Genomic DNA, 22,121 nt, shown 5'->3' on the forward strand with positions numbered 1-22,121 from the left:
CACAGGAAGCACGACAAAAAGCCTCCACCGTCGCCAGACGACGTCACGCCCCCCGCGACATATATTTTCAAACTTTTATCTACAAAGGAAATGGTAGCAATGCTTTATATAACATGAGTACTTTTAGGTCTTTGTTGATTCGCAATTGAATTTGAATTTGCACTTCCATAATGGCAAGAGGAAGATATTTCAAGAAAATGAGTATCAAGTAACAATCTAATCCTTTCCTTTTCTTTTCTTTTCTTTTTCATAAGGAAAAATATGTAAGCAAAAAAAGAATAGAAATTAAATAGAAATCTCCTATCAAAATCATGGTTAACCATTAGTCGTCAAGATGTATTCTCAAAATACATCAATTTACTTTAGGACTCGTGAGATTAGTCGAGGTGCGCACAAGCTGGCCCGGACACACACGTTAATAAAAACAATACATCAATTTACCTGCTATTAGTAGATAAAATAATTTCCTTCACTTTTGAATCCCAAACAATTAAAGGTCAATATACAAAAACTTAGTATAATTTATTCAAAGTTGTTCTCCATTTTTAAGCTCATAGCCTTAGCTGATGTGACTAGACATAGTAACTCATTTTTATTGATCAAACCAAGGTTGTCAATTTCATTTTGTTTCGCCCGGAATGACCGAAACATTCCATACCAATTCAAAAAACGGAACAAAACATAACAATTTTCATCTCATTTTAAATCTCGGTCCGTTCTGGTTTTTTGGCTAAATTTCGGCCGGAATGTTCCGGTTTCATTCCATATGTTCTGTTTCGCTATTGAAAAGCCATTGAATCAAATTGAACCTTGTTCAATTTAATTAATTACACCACCCAAGTATAAAAAGCTTTTTTTCATTACTATTTTCAATAACAATGATATTAAAAATAATATTAAAAATTATTATTACTATTTTCATTAACAATGATATTAACTTTTTTAAAATTAGATTTATCAGTAATATGTATGGTTTATATTCATGTTGTTTTTTTCATGTTTATACTTTGTAGGAATTTGAGAAAAATAAAGGATGCTTTAGATTCCATTAGCCTTGATAACATTAACCTTAATTTTATATTTAAAATATTTGTGTTAAAATATTTTACTTTCATAATATTTTGATATTTTGTTTAAGTTGAATTACTTTAAGTTAAAGATCTATTTAATCTTGACTATTTAGAAATATTTTAAATTTTGAAATTATATTTGTTTAGCATTGTGTTTGTATTGCATAATTTATAATTAATTTATCTTGAATTTGAATTATGTTTGTTGAATATATGTGTGTGTGTGTGTGTGTGAACAATACAATCCCGAAATAAAGAGTACTTTATTATTATTATTTTATTTAGTATTTGGTTATCTGATTTAGGAATTGAGTTTCATAATTTATTTTTTATGAGGTTTTCTCAGTCTCATGATCTAAGTCATGAATTTTATGAGTTAACTCGGTTTTTTTATTATAATTGATTTTTTTTAATTTCATCATTTACCATTTGGGTTGATTAGGAATTATATTTTATAATTTATTTTCATTTTATTTATATAAGATTATCTCAGTTTCATGACTAGAATTAAGAACTTGGCAGGTTAAATTAGTTTGACTCGGGTCTTTTTTTAATTGATTTTTTTTCAATTTCAACATTTAATATTGGATTGATTGAAGATTGAGTTTCATAATTTATTTTGATTTTTTTCTATTGGGTTATCTTGATCTCATGATCCAAATTTATTAAGTTAACCTAGGTTGACTCGGGTTTTTTGTTCTTTTTTTAATTAATTTTTTTAATTTTATTCTTCAACATTAGGTTGGTTGAGAATTATACTTCAATATGTTTTTTTTTCTATGAAGTTATTATGATCTCATAACCTGGATCACAGATTTTACATATTAACTTGGATTGACTTTAATTGATCTAATATATTATTTTTAAAATATTTTTCTTTAAAAAAATGTCATTTTAGAAAAAACATTTAGTGAAACTATGTTTTTTTTCTTATTGTTAATGTTATTTTTAGTCTTGTCAAGTTGATTGGACCATCACTTTCTACATGATTTAATTTTTTTTTCTTCTTGAAAACAGGTTAACAATATTTATATATTTTTTAAAATTAAAAAAAATTATTTTAGTAAAAATTAATTGAATAGCCTTTTATTATTTATTAGTAATGTTCATTATTAATTTAGTAGCATTTTATATTAAAAAGTTCTCATCAATCTTTTCATATTATTTACTTTCTTTTTTATTTAAAAAAATAAAAAGTCTGAAAAGAAATTATAAATGTATCTAGAACATAGGAATTATATATTTAAATGATGAAACAACTTGGACTATTAATTACCTTTCGTGAACTACAGGGACTAAGCTATAATTAATTCCTTTAAAACCAATCCCTAAGATTTAGATACTTATAACCAGGTCCTTTATTATTAGAGGATTAATTAATTATTACATGTAGTATGAGATTAAGCTTCCTCAACCTTTAGTTTTTTTTCTTTCAAAAATTGCCTATTTCCTATTAAAAAATTCCCATCTTATTTACTTCTCTTTTTTTTTCAAAGATAAAAATTAAAATAAAATAGAAAAGAATATGGAATTGATGAGAAACCTTACAAGGACTACGTGTCCAATCTTATAAAACTACAGGGATTACGTTATAATTAACTCCTCACATTTTAAAAGAGCTCGTCAGTGTTAAAGTAAAACACGTACAAAAAGCCCCGTACCCTTCCTTATGCTGGATTTCAAAAAATCTAACAAAACTGCATGCTTTCTTTCCAGTAAAACCACACTGACTTGGAATTTTCTGCTCAATCAATAATGGGTTCAGGTGCGTTTTCAATTTTATATCATCCAAGTCACTTAATTAGCAAAACCCCATGTATAAATTATGTTCTTTTTTTATTTTTAATTGTCGCGAATGTATTTTCAGATGCAGATATGGAGGATTATGGGTTCGAATACTCAGACGAAGAGCCTGAGGAACAGGATGTTGATATTGAGAACCAATACTACAATTCTAAAGGTTCTTTCTTTTCCTTTCTTTATATATTTTCTATTGCATGGGTCTTTAATTTATTGTTAGTTGTTATTGTTATTTGGTGCATAATCGAGTGTTTTTCTTGATAATCAGTAATGGGTTTCGTTGGTTTTACGAGAAATTGATGTTGGATGATAATGCTTGTTGAAGTTTATCTGTGCAAATTATTGGTTTTTTTATCTCTTAAATTTGGGTTGGATTTGATTTAAAAACAAAAAAAAAATAAAATTCTAGGTAAGGTTAGTAGAAATTTGGTTGCTTTCGAAGTGATAACCTTTAGGATGTTTCTTTGGGTACTATTGTGTTTAAATTAAGCCATTGGGTCTCAAAGAAGTTTCGGGATGATTTTTCAGTCCTGAAAGGGTAATTATAGTCACAAAGTCTCATCAGCCTGTATGTAGATAAACAAGTGGTTGCTGTATGTTTTGGTTTTATCATTGTCGTATTTCAAACCATGATTTTTTTCCCTTCTCGTTATTATTTGTTTTCTTTGTTGAACAACTTTGTTGCATGATATTTACATTCTTTAGTAGGTTTAATTAGGTAGCATAGATGTAGCTTTATCTGCTAACTTGTGAATAGTAGTCTTCATGTAGTCAACTATTAGTTGTTCTCATCAGGTTTTTGTACCTGTTGTAATTTTGCTTTTCCTTTATTTTGTTTCCATGCGAAGGTTTGGTTGAAACAGATCCAGAAGGAGCACTTGCAGGTTTTGCTGAGGTAGTTAGCATGGAACCAGAGAAGGCAGAATGGTGAGTGGTTTTGAACCATCTTGTGAATGAAATCGGATTCAATATTATATGCAGAATGCAATTACTTAATGTTTTTGATACTGCTATAATTATTTTGAGCATTAGCTCTCCATTTTACCTTTCACTCTATCCCGTGCATTTTAATTCAGATTTTGTAAGAAAATTAATAATCATTAGAAGGATGGAGGAATCCCATGTGCAAATCAAGTTGGCAAACATTTTCTGCAATTGAGCTTTTGGTGATGTGGAAAAATCAGCGTAGTCCTGTGTTTTGTTGATCTTGTCCTAGCATGGTGTTACAACTGCACTAGTGAAATCTTATCAAGCTAAGGTGTTTCTTGTACTTTATATCTACAAGTGAGAATCTTTGTGTAGCATGAGCTTTCTGTAGCTAGCAGACAAGTGGATGACTTGGCTAAAGACCTACTTGTTTAAAACTAATTCACCATACATAATTGTACAGAGGTATTGTGGGTTTGAAGCTATCTTTTCTAGAGAAAACCACTTTGAGAGTTCATTCAAGTAGTATTCAGAAAAACATGAGAGACACTCCTTTCCATCCAGAGACCAAGTGGGTTTTACTTCTAACTGAGTGTGATATACAGGTGCATATATGTCATGCATGCATGTACTCTCTCACTTAATATAAATAAATTATGCCAGTTCAATATGCCGCAGTCTAATTAACTTTAGAGGAAGTTGAAAGGGTTTTTTTTAAGAGAAATGGCATGAATGGATAACTGGACAGTCACATCTCTTCCTTTGTCTGCTAATATTTTGTCAATGCTCTTGATATTTCAAAATACTTTACTCAGTTGGAGAGATGTCATGAAAGTAGTTATTAACCTTTCACTATGTACTGCTATTCAAATTGTTTCTTTGTTCTTATGAGACAGACTGCTTTATATTTTCTTGCCTGCTCCACTAATTTCCTGGAGTTATTTATTTTTTTAAGCCGATGTTTGATAATAAAACAAATCTTCATCTTGTTACCAGGGGATTCAAAGCATTAAAACAAACGGTTAAGATTTATTATCGATTGGGGAAATATAAAGAAATGATGGAAGCATACAGGGAGATGCTAACATACATCAAATCAGCAGTGACTCGAAATTACAGTGAGAAATGTATAAACAATATCATGGACTTTGTTTCTGGATCAGCTAGTCAGAACTTCAGTCTCCTGCAAGAATTTTATCAGACCACTTTGAAGGCCCTTGAAGAGGCAAAAAATGAGGTTGGAATTCATCATAATCTTCTTAGTGCCCTTTATGTCAAGATGTTTGTTTACATTGTTCTTGTGTTCTTCAGAGACTTTGGTTCAAGACAAATCTTAAGCTTTGCAAGATTTGGTTTGGTATGGGTGAATATGGGCGGATGAGTAAGGTGCCTTGTCTTTTTCATTTTCTAGCTTTCCTTTTTCATTTTCTAGCTTTCCTTTTTCATTGATCTGTAGTATTAGTTATGTAATTGATTCATTGTACACAACAGATTCTGAAGGAACTCCACAAATCTTGTCAAAGAGAAGATGGTACAGATGATCAGAAGAAAGGTAGCCAACTTTTGGAAGTGTATGCAATTGAGATTCAAATGTATACCGAAACCAAGAATAACAAAAAGCTCAAGGTAAGGATTTTCCAGTATTTAGTTTGTGTTTCTGCTTGTGTATTTAGAACTGGATGATATAGTCTACACTGCAATAATTGTATGGCGCTTTCCTGATCTCTTTGAGGGTTTTATACCACTTAAACAAACATGTAGGTTTGAACTATTTTCTAGCCTTGAGGGTTGTTTTCTTTTTCCTTCTACCAGCTTCGTTGACCATATGCTTTTGTGAAGTTTGTGAAGTATAGTGCCATCTTCATGTAACAAGTAAATTCATTATTTTTTTCAGCTGATAACGTGAAATTTTAAATTTGATTTATACTGGGCTTAGAGGACAGGTAATTTTATGAGCTAATGTCCTGCTTTCATAATTCATTAATGAATATTTCTCAAGGTGCATGTTTAGCTTGTAGGGAAGTCTGAAAAAACAGCAATGGAAGTACTCCTCAACCTGTATATTAACCTGATTGAGGAGGATTTCATGGTATTTGTGGAATTCGAACACAATGCTATGGTTTTTTATTATTTAGCAGTGCCAAATTGACAAAATTGTCAGGACTTTTGAGTCTTAAGAACAGGATACTATGTTTTCTTAAGCTATGGTGTTGATACTAAACTCAACATGCACGTGGCTTGTATCTGGGTTTCTCTGTTAACATAGTTCAATTTTGGTATCCTGTATGGATTATATACTAACGTACATTAGGCATTTCTCATGTAAATATATTGCTTGTTTTGAATGAAAAATAAAGGATGTCGAGATTGCTTGAGAGTCATATTATTGTTAATATTGCTTCTCTAATTTTCACATTATGCACTTTATTTCTTCTGTTTGGTTGACTTAACATACTTTTTTATGATGATTTAACATGAGGATTAGATTCTTTTGATTTATCATGTAATTGTTTATGAAAAATTTCCAGCAATTATACCAAAAGGCACTGGCTATCAAGTCAGCAATTCCACATCCGAGGATCATGGGAATAATCCGTGAATGTGGAGGTAAGATGCATATGGCAGAGCGTCAATGGGCTGAGGCAGCAACAGATTTTTTTGAAGCTTTTAAGAACTATGATGAAGCTGGGAACCAGAGACGCATACAATGCTTAAAGTATGTCTGCCTTCTCTTCTAGTTTTTTTTTTCTTTTATTTTATTGTGTCATGTCATCATCTTCTCTCCCTCGCTCAAAGTGTTAGTTTGTTTCGGTATCATCTACATCTTGACTCTTCAAAGTCTCAGTTATAAGCTTAGCTGGTTCAGTTATACCAGCTCTCTTCATCCTGTTGTTCTATGTTTACCAACAAAATTTGGTTTATTGAGTGAAACAAAATGCATCAAGACATTTGAAGGACTTCCTCCAGGAAAAAACTCACCTAAATAATCTTTTAAGATACAAATTAGAAAAACTCACCTAAATTCCAGAGGAGTAAAAGAACTTTGCAATATGCACTGTCATGGCTTGCCAACTAATTCGCAGCATCTGGATACAAGTATAAAGTAACAAAATGTGGATTGAGAAATGGATTATATACATCATCAATGTGACATGTAATCATTTGGGTGGTTTTCTCACAAGATATGTCTTGCCTTTACATTGCATCAATAGTCCATCATCAATGAGATCTCTTCCTGGATGAGAACTGCTGTTATGCATTTTGTCAAACATTTAACCATCTAAGCTTCACGGTTGACAGATACCTGGTTCTAGCTAATATGCTGATGGAATCTGAAGTTAATCCTTTTGACGGTCAAGAGGCAAAGCCGTAAGTACATTCATCATATATTTTACCCTAAAATTTCAAAATATGGTCTTATTAATTCTTCTCCAGCTCATCTGTGCATTCTCTAATGTTAATTACTCTTCAGATATAAAAATGACCCTGAGATTTTGGCAATGACAAATCTCATAGCTGCATATCAACGAAATGAAATATTGGAGTTCGAGAAAATTCTCAAGGTATGGTTAGTGGACTCTGATGGCAACTTTATCCTTGCGCAGTTGTAAACCTTGTTGTTGTCCCTCTGCTTGCATTGAAGCTGCTACTTGGGCTTTCTTCAGAGTAACAGAAGGACAATAATGGATGATCCATTCATAAGAAATTATATTGAAGATCTGTTGAAGAATGTGAGGACTCAAGTTCTGCTTAAGCTTATTAAACCTTACACAAGAATCAGGATTCCTTTCATATCAAAGGTGAAGGCAGTGGTTTCTTCTTAGCGTTGCAATATTGTGCACAATTACTGCAATACTTTTGTTTATGTTTTATTGTTATTATTTTTTAGGACCTTTTAACATTGACTGAGAATTTTAACTTGATTGAAATTTTTTAGTTATATATTCCCTAGAAACTTCTATTGCCCGTTACAAATCTGGTTGACTGGCAGGAACTCAATGTGCCAGAAAAAGATGTAGAACAATTGCTGGTTTCACTAATATTGGATAATCGTATTGACGGACACATTGATCAAGTGAACAGGTTATTAGAGCGTGGTGACAGGTAAAGTTTCTTCTCCTTTCTTTCTGTCCTGGTTTCCTGTTAGCTTGGCAGCTGTAATTGCATCTTCTTTATAGTTGTTCAAAATGTTAGGCTTTTATTTCTGCCAGCCATCCTCCTCACTGTCAAATGTCTTGCAGGTCAAAGGGAATGAAAAAGTATACTGCCATTGAGAAATGGAACACACAGCTTAGGTCTCTTTACCGAACTGTCAGCAACCGAGTGTATTGAGATTTTAGCAGGTTGTGTGATTTCCCTCAAGTTAAGCACTCTGATTGTATCAGTATTTTGGTGGATTCAAGAGCAAACTTTTCATTTCTTTTGTGATTTCCCTCAGTTTGGCCCTGAATGAGTTCTATGTTTAATGACGATACATTTTGAAGAAAAATGCGAGTGGAGAGTGTATAAACCTATAGCTTACTGATAATTTTGAAACTGGGAAAATTCAAGACTTGCATGACCATATCAGGCTATCAGACAGTTTTAGAGCTTTTAATTATTATTTATTTGGTGGTTTATTGGTTTATCTCCTTCCGTAATATCACATTGCTGCTGCTGGCCTTGATTTGTATATCAGTGGTGTTGGGGACCAAGTAGAGGATCTTAAGAATCTCATAAGCTATAATGGATTTGCCGGATTGAGAGGCTCAGGCAGCCTGTGCTCAAGATTTGGATGAACTGGGTACTGTTTTCCATTTTGGGCATGAATATCGAGTGATAAAACAGTTAACAAGCAAGATGATGTATAATTTGTGGTGTCTGTTTTTTAAAGTATATTTATATTTTACAATCTATTTTTAATATTAACATATCAAAACAATCCAAGAATATATATAAAAAATTAAGTAAAAATTTCAACCAGCTGCTCTAAACACACGCTTGATTACTTTGGAATGGCGTTCTCCAGCTGAGGCACAGCCTTTCCTGGAACCTATAGAATTGCATCGGAAATATACTTTTTCACGGTATCTTTCCGATGAGTCGATATGGATGGGGACAAAGTCTGTATACGTGGTGGATGAGATGCGGAAAGTTTGATGGTAACCTGTCCTTCCCCGGTGCATGCAGCAATTATAATAGTCGACTCTCCTTGCTGCCAAGGTGGTTTGATCATGCGGCCAAATGTCCGGACGAGTCTAGGCGGCCTGTTTATTTCTCGGGAATCATGAGAGAGGAGTTTTACTGCAGCTGGATATAGTTCATTATAGATTACTGCGGTGAAATTTTTACTATGTCATTGAGTGGAAAAATGGAAAAATTGAGAGGTTTTGTTTTGAGGGTAGTGTAGTTTTTTTGTAGAGGTACATTGGGTATTAGAAGATTGTTAGGAGATGCATGAGGTTTCTTTAGTTTTTAACCTTTTGAAGTAAACAAAATTTTGAGCTGTTGATGGAGGGTTATTTAGTTTTTTAAAAAACTTCTAAAAAATTAAAATACTTATTTACCTCTCATCTAAACAAAATATATCCGTTGACCAAGAGTGTTTTTGGTTTCTTACTTATTAGAGGACAATAAAAATATGTTTTTACAAGACAAAAATCAAGACATGCTTATAGGATAAATGATAGGCAGTTTGTAGTCGGCAATTGTTTTTTTTCTCTCTCTTCTAAAAAAATATGTCTATCCTTTTTATTTTTAGATTTTTCAATTTCGATCCTTATATTTTTTATTAATTTTTTTTGTCTTTTTTCCATTTATAAAAAATTTATGTTTTCAATTTAGTCTTTAAATTATAATTTTTCATATATTATTTTTTCAATTTAATCCTTATTCTCTTGATTTCTGATTTTTTTTCTTGGCTTTTTTGTTAAATTTTTGTTGGTTTTCAATATTATCCTACAATCAAAGTTTATGTTTTATTGTTTTCAATTTAACCCTTATTCTTTTAATTTTTTTTTGTTAAAGTTTTTTTCTTTTCAATTTAACTCTCCAATTTAAATTTTTTTATACCATCTAATTTATTTCTTATTTTGATTTTCACCCTGAATATTTTAATCATAATTTTTTGTGTGATTGATTTTTTTTCAAGTTTTATCTTTCAACGTTTGATTTGTTGGAGAATGAGTTTCATAATTTTTTTTATTTGTTGTGATTTTGATCTAATGACATGCGTAATAAATTTGAAAAGTTCATGCGATTCAGAATTATTTTTCTCACTTTCTTTTATGATTTTATCATTTTTTATTATTTAAAAAATAATAATTTTGTGGTTATCTTCAATTTCTTTTTTATTGATTTATCATGGTCTTATGGTTTAAACCATGGGTTTTACAAGCCCTTTTTTAATAGAGGTTTTTTTATATTTTGTTTGTATTTAATTTTTGAAGAATGTTTTTTTATTTTATACTAATGAGATTTATTTTATAAAATAATATTTATTTTAAAATAATATTTCTAATATATTTGGCCTTACATAATAATTTTTTAATTTATTTAATCAGTTTCGTATATGTTTCTATTTATATTATCTTTTACTGATTTTAATAAATAAAGTTGGTAAATACAAACGGGTAAATATATTGTTCTACAAGATCAAATATCTTGATCAATATTATTTTTTAATTTTTATAAATAAATTTGATAGACATAAAGAGGCAAATATATGATTAAATATCTTAACATAGATTTATTTTTTTAAGTTATTTATTTATTTATTGTTAACAACTTCTCGAAGGCTAGGTTGTGAAAGCTTGGGGTGCCTTGTGGTAACAACATTCCATCCTTCAAAAGCTTGGACATGGCATTTGCTGGCGTTAGTTGAAAGGTTAGGCATGTCCCCTTGGAGGACTGTTGGGCCACCATGTCCTATAGCCACATGAATTAAGTGACCGTTTGTTTCGTGGTTGCGTGCAAACCACAGAAAATCAGTGTTTGGTAATAAGTGAAACTATATTACTGTTTATGGACTCCACAATTAATTGCGTTTAAAACGCAAGGCTGTTAAAAGCATCTCAACGCTGCTTTCCTCTTCTTTCTGTGAGTGGAGAGTGACTCTACTGTTGTTAAATGTATTGAACCGGGTTCGATCTAGTAAAATAAAAAAATGATTTTTTATTTTTATAATTGTGTTTTATTCAAAAAACTAGTGTTTAAAAAAATTAAATTTTATTTTTTATTTTTAATTATGTTTTAATCGTGTTTTATTCGAAAAACTAGTGTTTAATATTATAAAGTATCACTACATAAATTAGACGGAGATCGCTTGATGACGTAGCATTTGCAGAATTTGATCACAATCCCAAATTTATTCCTGATTATATTTTACCTGATATTGTTGTGCATTAAGAAACCAAGAAAACTGTAGTCATTGTCGGATGTATTTCAAACGTGATGGAATTATAGATAGTTTAATGGAACAATAAAAATTATTTTATATAAAGTATTATTTATTTCATGATGTAATAGCATAGTTACATCTACAATATTTAAATTAAAAACTATCAATATCAATGTGTATTTTTTAAAATTATTTTATAACCTCAATTTAAAAAGCATTTTTAACCAAACGCATTAAACTACTTTTTGTTCAATCTTAATTTCAACCACAGTTTTAACTAAAAATATATAAATATCAAACCAATCTCAGTCAAAAATATTTTTTATAAAATAAATTTTTTAAACCATAACCATAAAAACTACCACAATATCAGGCAACGAAAACGAAAACCTCTTTTTTTCCATTAACAATGTTCTTGATCAACGTCAATAGGAATAGGGAAAAGAAGGCGATGTTCTTTTTCTTTCGGTGTGAAAGCCAAAACATAAGGTAATTTTACAGGGGAGACCAATAACAGAGCTGGTGAAGAGACTCAACAAAATCATCTTTTTCTTACCATCTACACCAACCTTCTTAGAATTTAAAGAGAGAAAGTTATGAAATCCATGTCGGTCTATTATCCAGCTCACACCTAAGATGAGAATTTAGTAATTTTTTCTTGAAAATGTAAAGTAGTCAAGTCATGTAGTAATTATTTTTTAATTTGAATTTTTTATATGAAAAAAAATAAAAAGCTTGCGCCTGAGGTTTTAATTTTATAAGATACCTAAATTCACTTGTCGAAAGTCTGTCCATGACGGTGAAAAGAAATTAATTCTTTGGTTTTTGTTTCTTCTTTTTTCTGTTAGATTGAAGGAACCATCTTTTCTATTGTTACAGAAAAAAAAATTAATTAACTGTAAGGCATCAGCCTTTTATTGTACTGGAATTATAGTGGACTCTAGTAGTTTTTTTTTTTTTGATAATTTTCACTTTAATTTTTAAACTTTTTCTTTGCGTGATTTGACTCTTTCGACTTCAAATTAACTTCAAATTACATATTATTTTAGGAGGGAGGTTTGAATTGAAAGCTAAGAAGCTGAGGTGAAAATATCGGGTAAAATGGGGGCAGGTTGAAAGTTTCGTTAAAACGTTCATTTTAATCTTCATATTTTTTAAATATTAGGTGATCAGTCCCTTGAATTTGAAGATAATATATTTTGGTACCTAATTTAATTTTTCTTTTTATAGTCATTTTCTGTTGGAAGGAGAGAGAGGGAGTCGTTAGCTTTTTGGTGGCCATGTATTGGTTTAACAAGGTCTCTAGGGTGTTTACTAGGTGTTTGAGGTCAAAATGGGTTGAAAATGAGATTTTTGGTGAAAAAAACAAAAAATCTCATTTTTCCAACCACCATAGTGGCCAAATTCTAGGTTTCTCAGGCGATGTATTATTTGCTAACGTGAGTAACACGTCCTTTTTAAAAAATAATTGGGGAGCACGCGTTGTTCGCCTCATTAAACCTTTTTTTTTAAATAAGACCCGCACTTGGGTCTAGCCTTGTAGGCTTGCGTGCGGACCATTGCTTTATTGGGCAGGCATGGAGCCTGGCTTACTAGGCCCAACAACGCCTGACCTAGTTCCTTTTTTATTTTTAGTTTTTTTTAATAATGCATTATTTTTGTATATTTTTCAAATAAATTTTGGGTTTATGTTTTAATTAGATTGTGATTATTTTTAAATGATATTGGGTATGTTTAAGTTTTAGAGAGTTAGGTATGATTCATTTGTGATTTATTTTTAATTTTATATAGATTAAATTAAAAAAAAATATTGATTTTTTATAAGATTTTTCACATGCGTAAACTTGCATTGTTTTTTTTAATTATTGTTCAATAAATTTTATGTGTGTATCTGTTTCTATAATAAATTTTATATGTTTTTCTATTACAAATTTATTTTGATAGAGGAATTCATTAAATATAATCAGGTAAATTACTTGCATTGCAATGTTAGATATCTTGGTCTTTATTTTTATCTTGATTTTCTCTTTTTTTTTTTTATTGTTGATGAATTTTTATTTTCATTGCTTAACACCATAGTTATTGGGTTGTTTAATTAGATATGTATATAAGTTTTTTGATTTACATCTAGGAGTATTTTTTTAGTGTAAAAAAACACGTTGAAGAATTATGTATATTTTTTTATTATTATTATGTTTTAATGTTTAGAATTTGATGTTTATTCTTATGTTTTTTTAGTTTTTTTCCTTGAATCTATTATGAAAGTTTTATTATTTTTATTTTTGTCCTTCAATCCAAGTTTTTTTTTGTCTTTGTTCTTTTGATTTTTGTCTTTTTATTAATGTTCTTATTTTTTTCAATTTAACTCTCAAATTTAAAATTTGTTGTTGCCTTTTGATTTATTTTTTATTGCAATTTTAGCATTCATTATTTTTATTTATTTTGAATTTTTTGTGTTGTTTTTTTTTGTGATTTTAACCCTCATGATTTTTTCATACATAGTGCTTTCGGTTTTATAACATGTGTCACAGTTTAAAAGCTTAACAATAATTGACTTTTATGTCTTATTTTTTTTATTTTTTTATATGAAATTATCTTATTCTCATTTAATTTTTACTTTGTTAACAAATAAGATCATTAAGATGTTTTTAGAATATTGTGAAGATATATTTCCATAGTATTGGCAAGCGTTAATCTTTTGCATTGAATCATTGTTTTGCATTGTTTGTTGTTGATATCTTATTTTCTAATGATATTATTAAATTAACAGAATTTATTAAACTCACTCGAGCTAATTACTTGAATATTATATTTTTTATTTTTAAAAAAATATTTATTTTTTTAATATTTTTATGTCAAAATAAAGGTTAGCCTGTGATGTAGCGCAGGTCACCTAATTAGTAATAATAAAGGGGAAATATTTATATCTTTTCTTCCTTTCATGTTTAGAAAACATTTGGTATCACTTAGTTTCATTTTTGAGAAAAAATATTTAATTAGTTAAATAGTTTAGGTTTCTACGCTGGATTTTATATATAATTTACATTTTAAATCTTGGTTTTGTTTGTAAAAGCTAAAATAACTTATTTTTTATTCAAAAAAATATTTTTTATTTATTTTACAAGTAAAAATTTATTTGACATGTAAAAATTAATTTTACAATAATTTTAACAAAACATTTAAAAACCATAATTAAAAATCCTTTTTTAAAAAAAAATGCACGGGTATTTGGTTTTTTTATTAACATATTTCCTTTCTTTTTCTCAATTAATATGAATTCGATGAATTAAGAAAGGCATTTTTTATACAAAAAGTTAGACATCCAGCTAAGCTAATCATATCTTTATCCAACAAAGAAATAAGTTGTATTAAAGAAAAAAAAAAGTTGAATCTAAAAGAATATGCTCATGGAATTTGCAAGTAGAGGTAAACATTAAGGAAGTAAGTATGTTCCGGAGCCCCGAACATGCCTCGGCAATCAAAGTCAACTTTAAGCTCCAAGTCTTTTTCCAAATTTTTTGATAGGGAAAGTTGCACGTCCGGTACATAGAACAAGTTTACAGATTATTTTTTTCAAATGTGAAAAAAATATTAAGAGAGCACATAATTTTTTGATGTTATTATTAAATTTAGCCAAGTTGGTTAATCTTGAAACCTCCCGACTTAGCTTTTTGTTTGACTCAAGTTTTTAATTAAACCGTATGGGATCTAACCCAACTTAAATCAATCGATTTTGTAGATTCAAATGCAACCATGATAACTGGTAAAAACATGACTTAACTTAAAAAAAAAAGTTCAAAATAATAACTTTTAAAAAAATATTAAGACAATAACAAATTAGATACCTGGGTCCCCTCACAATTTGAGTCATGAACTCTATTGGGTTTAATAATATTTTTTACAAACTATTTTTATTTAATTATATAATAAAAATATATGCTAACCAAAATTAAGCATCAACTTAAAAATAGACACTTATTTGAGATAATGATAATCTTATTGAAAGCAAATAAAAATACATCATGCATTATATTTCTCAACTAATATAATATTGAAGGACGGAATTAAAAAATAATAAATTAAAAACAATTAAAGAAAAAAAACTTATTTGGTCGGTGGGTAAACTCGTCAAACCTATGAATCAAGTAATCAAGGATAACACACCAAACTTGCGAACCAAGTTGTGGAATCTACTGAGATTATAATATGTTTTTATTTCAAAACCATGTCTTATTTAACTATCTGATAATAAAACTAGACGATCGTAAAATTTCACACCAACCTAATATCATGGAAAGCAAAACAAAATCAATTATGAAACTAAATTCTCAATTAACCCAACATCAAAGGATGTAATCAAAACAAAATAATGAAAAAAAAAAAAAAAGATTAAACTTGGTAGACTTGTGAACCAGGTCAAACAGCCAAACTTGTAAATAGGTTCATGGATTTTATAAAGTTTAATAATATAGTTTTCATCTGAAACTATTTTTTCGAGAATATATGAGAGAAAAATAGAGAATAAAAAAAACACCCCATTAAACTAGTAAATTGGGGCAACATTGGTTACTTTAACAAACCCGCAAACCAAGTAAACCCTATAGAAAGACAAAATAAAAAAAAATTACAAAACCAAATTCTCAACCAAACCAATATTAAAAGGTAAGATCGACAAAAATAAATTTAAAAAAATCATAACAAAAAATCAATAATAAAAAGAAGCAAAACATTATGAATTACTATTATAATTTACAGTGCAATACATGTGGGTGAATCGTGGTTTCCTCACTTTTTATATTATTTTAATGGGCTAAAACCGTATTTTTCATGTCAAACTAAAATTGTCAAGGTCAAACCCGTTATTTTTCTATCAGAACCGACTTTCTTGTCAAAATTGGCCAAGACCATAATTTCCTGGTCAAACCGAGGTTGCCAAACCCATCATTTTTCCTATCAAAACCGACTTTTTAGTCAAAATTAGAATAAAAGTAATGTTATGATAAAACTAAGGTAAATCGCCATTTTTTAGTCAAAACTAAATTTCCATTTCAAATTAGTGAAAACCTTCCTTTCATGATCAAAATAGAATTACTATGATGAAATTGGTAAAATAAATAATTATTGGGGGTCAAATTCATAATTTGATGGTCAAAACATTTTTCATGGGCAAAATTTTTGCTTTTTGTTTCAATAAAGGTCTTTTATATTGATTCTAGCATTTTACCCATATATCTACTAAAAAAGATGTTATATTGAATTTTTTCTGCCAAGCATATAAATATTAGGTCACCTAATACTATGTAAGATTTTCTTAGAAGATAGATAATCTTATTTTTCTCTGCGTCAAAAAAAATAAAAATAGAAAAATAAAGTGGGATTTTCACTGTGAATTGTTATAGTGAAAATACACTTTAGCCTAATAGTTAATAATAGTTAATTTCTAAATTTATCATCATTAAATTTATTATAACCCTTATTTTAGTAAAAAAAAAAATCAGGTTTTCCACCATAAGAGAGTAACCATAATAGCATAGCATTGCATTCAATCATCAACTTTTCTCTTTTTAGATTGATTAGTTGTGAAGGAGATATATTATATTCTTTAATTTTCTAGATTTAAACTTTAATGCAAATGTTTAAAAGAATTTATTAATTTTGTTTATACACTAGATTAATATGAAGAGTACATAATTAAAATCATATTAAAAAATTAAGTTTCAATTGACATGTTTGCTAGCTTAAACACAATCTTCATTCGACCAAAATAATATTAATAATTAATGAACTCGTATTTTAAGAATTCATTTGATATTATATGGTAATTATTTTTTTTTAAAGTGTTTTTAAAATTATTTTTCGTTTGAAAAAATATTAAATTGATGCTTTTAAATGTTTTTTTTTGATATTTTTAATGTATTGATATTAAAAATAATATATATATATATATATATATATATATCATTCTAATATATTTTCAATTGAAAAATATCTTTGAAATAGAATAGACAAACTTAATCATTTGAAAAACTTTATAAGAATATCAAAAATTGTCAAGACCCTAAAAAAAGGTTATTTAAAATAGTTAATTGGTCTCTCTTCAAGTAAATATTTTTTAAAAATTTTGGCAGAGTCTCCTTTGTAATTTCAATACCAAATTATCGACTCAAAATCAAAACCTGTAAATAATAATCACAAACTCATCCCAATATAAATAAGCATTGCAATTCTACTAAACACATCAATTTTCATATCCCCTGTAGTTTCATTTATTTTTTTATATAGTTAACATTATATGATTTCATATACAATATTTAAAACTAATTTATTTACAATAATATTAATTTCTTAGGACACAAACACATTCAAATATAAATACAATAAAACTATATTACCAGTTAAAGTAAGGACATTCTTCTTAATTACATACTATGCAAAAGAATAATTTAACCATTTTAAAATTTCTTAACATATAAGTGATATAAAACATAATATTAATATTTCCAATACAAAAATTAACTTAAACAAGGATTTTCATCTATGCTTCTACTTTCCAGCTCGATGGTATGATGTACCTAACAATATATTTATATAACATGTGAACATTTGGTATTCTTTTTTTTCTTTTTATATGTCATGGCTGAAATTCCTTCAAGTAAAAAGGGTAAATATTTCATTTTTGTAACTTCTTTCACCATTTCATTTATTAACATTTATAAGCACATAAATTCCCACAATTCCTAAATAATTGCATTAAATTCTTCAATCTCCTAAAACTTCTCCTTTTGCCGAGACCAATAACGAAAAAAGTAGGAGGGGTTTGTTTCTTCCATTTCTAAATTAAACACTTATCCATTAATGATTTATGCTTCATAATATAGTTTAATCATAAATTGCATCATTTTAATAATTAACACCATAAATCCACATAATTATAGCAATTTAATTTCTTTATCAAAACATAAAATTATAACAATTAATTATTCTAAACATGTTCTTCAACTTACTCGGATAAAGATTCAAAAGCTTATCCAAAATAGTATAATTTATCTATTTTTAGAGAAAATAATATAATTTCTATAAAATAATTATTAAAATTCAAAAGCTATTTTGAACTTTCAAACCGTGACTTCAATTACAGCGTAATTCCATCAATATCTTTTGAATAGTGAGGAGAATAACTCAGACTATTATTGTAAGTTCATGAATTGTTCTGTTGTGCATTATATTCTTTCCTTGAACTTGTTATCAAAGTTATTAAATTTGATCTAAGTTATAGCAGGTTCATTCAAATCAATTCAAAATTTTACTTTTAAAATTAAAATAATATTATTTTGATTATTTTTAGTTAAACTGGATTTTGATCGAGTCAACCAGATTGACTAGGATATGGGTTAACTTGTTGGGTCATCTAGATTTGATCAGGTCAACTACCATCTGAATTTTTTTTAAAACTCTATCCAAGTGAGGTCTAGGCAAACCAAGTCTCGGGTTAACCTATTGGGTTAGGCCAGGTTTAATCACGCTATTTGAGATACGACACAATAGTAAGCAAATCCTATTTGTTAATAACCAGTTGATTCAATGTTGGTTTGGTACTGCTATAGCTTTTACTTTTAAAAATGCTTTTGCAATTGCCTTTTACATAAAAAAACATAAAAATTATGTTTTTTAGGATTTTTTCGATGTTTTAATTTTTTGATGTGAAAAATAAAAAAAAACACTCTAAAAAACAATCATGTTGATATATTTTCAATTAAAAAGAATTTTTGAAAAACACTCTACATCACATTACTTATTAGAACTAGTTTATTTAAAAAAAATTATATGTGAGGTCCACATATATTTGGGGTTAAAAGCATGATATATTCTTTTTAAATGACAGTTTGGTAAAGGTTTTGGGAAAATTACACGAGTTAGGAAAATATTTGCTATGAGTTTGGGCTTGGTTTTGGAAAACAAAAAAACATTTGTTATTTAGTCCTTGTTTGATCAATAAAAATTTTTATCCCTAAAATATAAAAAAATTTAGTATATTAAGCAATCCATTAATTATGTCATAAAAATTATTGTTATTATGATGAGCATTTATGAATTTTTTCATGAATTATAAGTAATTGATGAACTATAAATGCTTTGGATATTCATGAACTATGAATTCTTTCATGAATTTATAAACATTCATGAATTCTTTTCATGAATTATAAATATTAATTCTTGAAATATGAACATCTATCATCATTAATAAAACATTCATGAATTATGAAAATTCCAGAATTATGAGTATTAATATTTTGGTTTACAAGTCCTATCAAGAGGTGTCTTAAATGAGTGAGAAATTATCCAAAAATCTTTTTGAGCTTTTTTTCCTCTTTCTTTACATGTTTTTCTAAAGCCTTGTCATTCCATTCTTTTTTTCTTCTCTAGAGCTTAAGTTCAATTTTCATAGAGAGATGTTGATTATTATTTATTTAAGTTCATTAAACCTTGTTTAAACGTACACCTAAAAAGAATGAGTTAATGTAATCCCAAGAGATTTATTAAAGAAAGTCTTTCTGCACAAAGTAAGGAATAATAAAACTTTAATAATAAATAATTAATTATTAACAACAACAAAATTTCAGATTAAATATCTTCTAAGAATTTCAATAAACAAATACTCTAAACTATTTTTTAAAAAATATAATTTAATAATAAATAATTAATTATTGACCACAATAAAATTTCAGATTAAATATCTTCCAAGGATTTCAATAAACAAATACTCTAAACTATTTTTTTTAAAGTATAATTTCAATACTTGTTTAGTTTAAGATTGTTTTTCTATATTTTTTTCAAGTTTACATATTTACTTAATATACACTTCACATCTCTATAATGATTGTATGACCACCATATTTTTATATATTTACATTATTATATACGAAACGTATCTTTCCCACGGATGTTAGACAACATTACCAAACATACGCCTAGGTGGTGTCGGATTGCGTGAGAGTAAAATGGTCCCAAATGTAAGGAGTGATAGACATACGACCGCCATGAATGCCGTTTTAACCCAAAGAAGACATGACCGCGAGAGGTTCGGTAATAAAGAAATGCCTTTGTCGTCATGACTTCATATATATGAATGGTTGTTTGCAGCGGTTTCAGTCCATCCACTAATTCCAACAACAACGGAAACCAACCACATGGCCACGTGGTCCGGCCTCCCATTTTACATTACAATTTACACGATTAACACACCATTGATAATTTAATTAATGTTATCATATAAGACTAATACATTACGTTACTTTCACAAACTAAAAAATAATCGAAGAAGAAAAAAGCCTTTGAGTCAACCGTTGTGCTGTTGTTTTTTTTTTTTAATTTTTTATTGCATTGTTTTTATCGCACGAGTAACACACCATGCATCCATTTTTTGTTATTATTATGTAAATAAATATTTATTCCATGTCTCATTTGGTTAGTTTTACAATATGAGACTAATTCAGTTTTAAATTCTGTATTTTAGAGTGAGTTTTTGTTTTTTTAGCTTCTTGTAAAATTTAAAATTTAAGATGAGATATGAATAATAAATTGTATTTATTCCCTTATTGTTGTGTTAGTAAAACTAAATAGTATTAGGTTGATTTGAGTTATTTAATTATTAAAATAATATCATTTTTAAAAAAATTAAAATTAAATCTGGTGTTGACATAACCAACTTGATTAAACTAAATTAATTTAAATTGATTTTTTTTTAACCAGAATAATTATTAGAAGAACTCCTGCAAAACTTGTAATGTTTCATTTGCACTTTGGAGCCAACATGATTTCACTGAGCAAACTTTTATATTTTTTTATTAAGATGATTGGTGAGTTTTGAGCTACTTAGAATATTTATTTATTTTCTTATTTAAACTCTTATTCTGAGGAGAATGCTGACAACATGAAATTCTCTGTAATTAAACTTGGATTGAGTTAAATTTCTCTCTTTTTTTAACCATAGATATAACTTAAAATCAACTTTTTCATATTTAACTAATTATCTTTCTCAATCTTTTTTTAAATAATCCCTCCTTTTTTAGTCTACTCATGAAAAAAATTATGCTTTGGCGGATAGGGATGGTTTTGATCTTTTCATTTTATTTGCACCATAAAATTACCACAAAGCTCTTGGATGAGATTTTTCTTTGCTTTTGGGTCAAGGAGTTTTTTTTTTTCTTTTTAGTTTGTCTTCTTATATATAATTATTGAGTTTAATCAGAGGCAATTTAGCAATTTAGAATAAATAAGATATTATTTAAGTTGAAAAATTTGATTGTGAGTGGCATTCACGCAAACACGTGTGGGTTTTTTTTCAGTCTTGAAAAGACATGTACAATACTATTTAGTAGCCAAAATCCAGTGTTCACAACAACATTTTAATCCCCATGATATCACCTCCAATCCTGAGCGGTTCATGTGAAAAAAATATGTTGGGTTTTGTGTCAGTGGCTATTTCTTTTTTTTCCTTTCTTCCTCTCTCTTCCTTGGTTTAAAAGCTAACCCCTACATATTTTTCAACTTAGCTTTTTTTTTATTGTTATCTATTTTATTTTAGATTATTCATATAATTGAGATTTTTTTTCAATTCAATCCTCCTTTGATTTTTTCGGCTTTCAAATTTAGTTTCTATTCTTTTGATTTTGATTTTTTAAAATTATTCTTTTAATTAAATTATCTTTTCAATTGCATCTCTCAATATTTTATATCATTCTTTTAATTGAATCATTTTCTCAATTGCATCCCTCAATATTTTAGTTCATTTTATTTTATATCAAATTTAATCTTATTTTTTTTATTGTTATTTATTTTGTTTTTAGTCCTTTTTTATTAGAACTTTCTTTTTTCGATCTCACCTTTCAACATTTTAATTATCAGGATTTTGTTAATCTTACGGGTCACAAGTTTTTTTTTAGTTT

General features: G+C 28.1%; 1 protein-coding gene across 2 annotated transcripts; it reads left to right on the forward strand.

Moving 5' to 3' along the window:
• Positions 1-2,677: 2,677 nt before the first annotated feature.
• Positions 2,678-8,361, forward strand: LOC133684251 (COP9 signalosome complex subunit 2-like). Of its 2 annotated transcripts, none has more exons than XM_062106825.1 (12): positions 2,678-2,835; positions 2,938-3,030; positions 3,719-3,797; positions 4,794-5,034; positions 5,109-5,183; positions 5,289-5,423; positions 6,326-6,513; positions 7,098-7,166; positions 7,270-7,360; positions 7,463-7,597; positions 7,789-7,901; positions 8,039-8,361. In XM_062106825.1, the coding sequence occupies exons 1-12, from the start codon at positions 2,826-2,828 to the stop codon at positions 8,127-8,129; spliced, it is 1,320 nt and encodes a 439-aa protein (XP_061962809.1). In that variant the 5' UTR covers positions 2,678-2,825; the 3' UTR covers positions 8,130-8,361. The 2 variants fall into 2 exon arrangements, with proteins under 2 accessions (XP_061962809.1, XP_061962810.1); XM_062106826.1 differs by having other exon boundaries at positions 2,686-2,835; positions 2,944-3,030.
• The last annotated feature ends 13,760 nt before the right edge of the window (positions 8,362-22,121 follow it).

This window comes from Populus nigra, chromosome 1 (genome assembly GCF_951802175.1).
Source record: "Populus nigra chromosome 1, ddPopNigr1.1, whole genome shotgun sequence".
NCBI classification, from domain to species: Eukaryota; Viridiplantae; Streptophyta; class Magnoliopsida; order Malpighiales; family Salicaceae; genus Populus; species Populus nigra.

Coding starts and splice junctions, on each gene's coding strand:
- LOC133684251 (XM_062106825.1), top strand. Junction 5,035..5,108: donor TTGAAGAGGCAAAAAATGAG/GTTGGAATTCAT, acceptor TGTGTTCTTCAG/AGACTTTGGTTCAAGACAAA. Junction 5,184..5,288: donor AATATGGGCGGATGAGTAAG/GTGCCTTGTCTT, acceptor TGTACACAACAG/ATTCTGAAGGAACTCCACAA.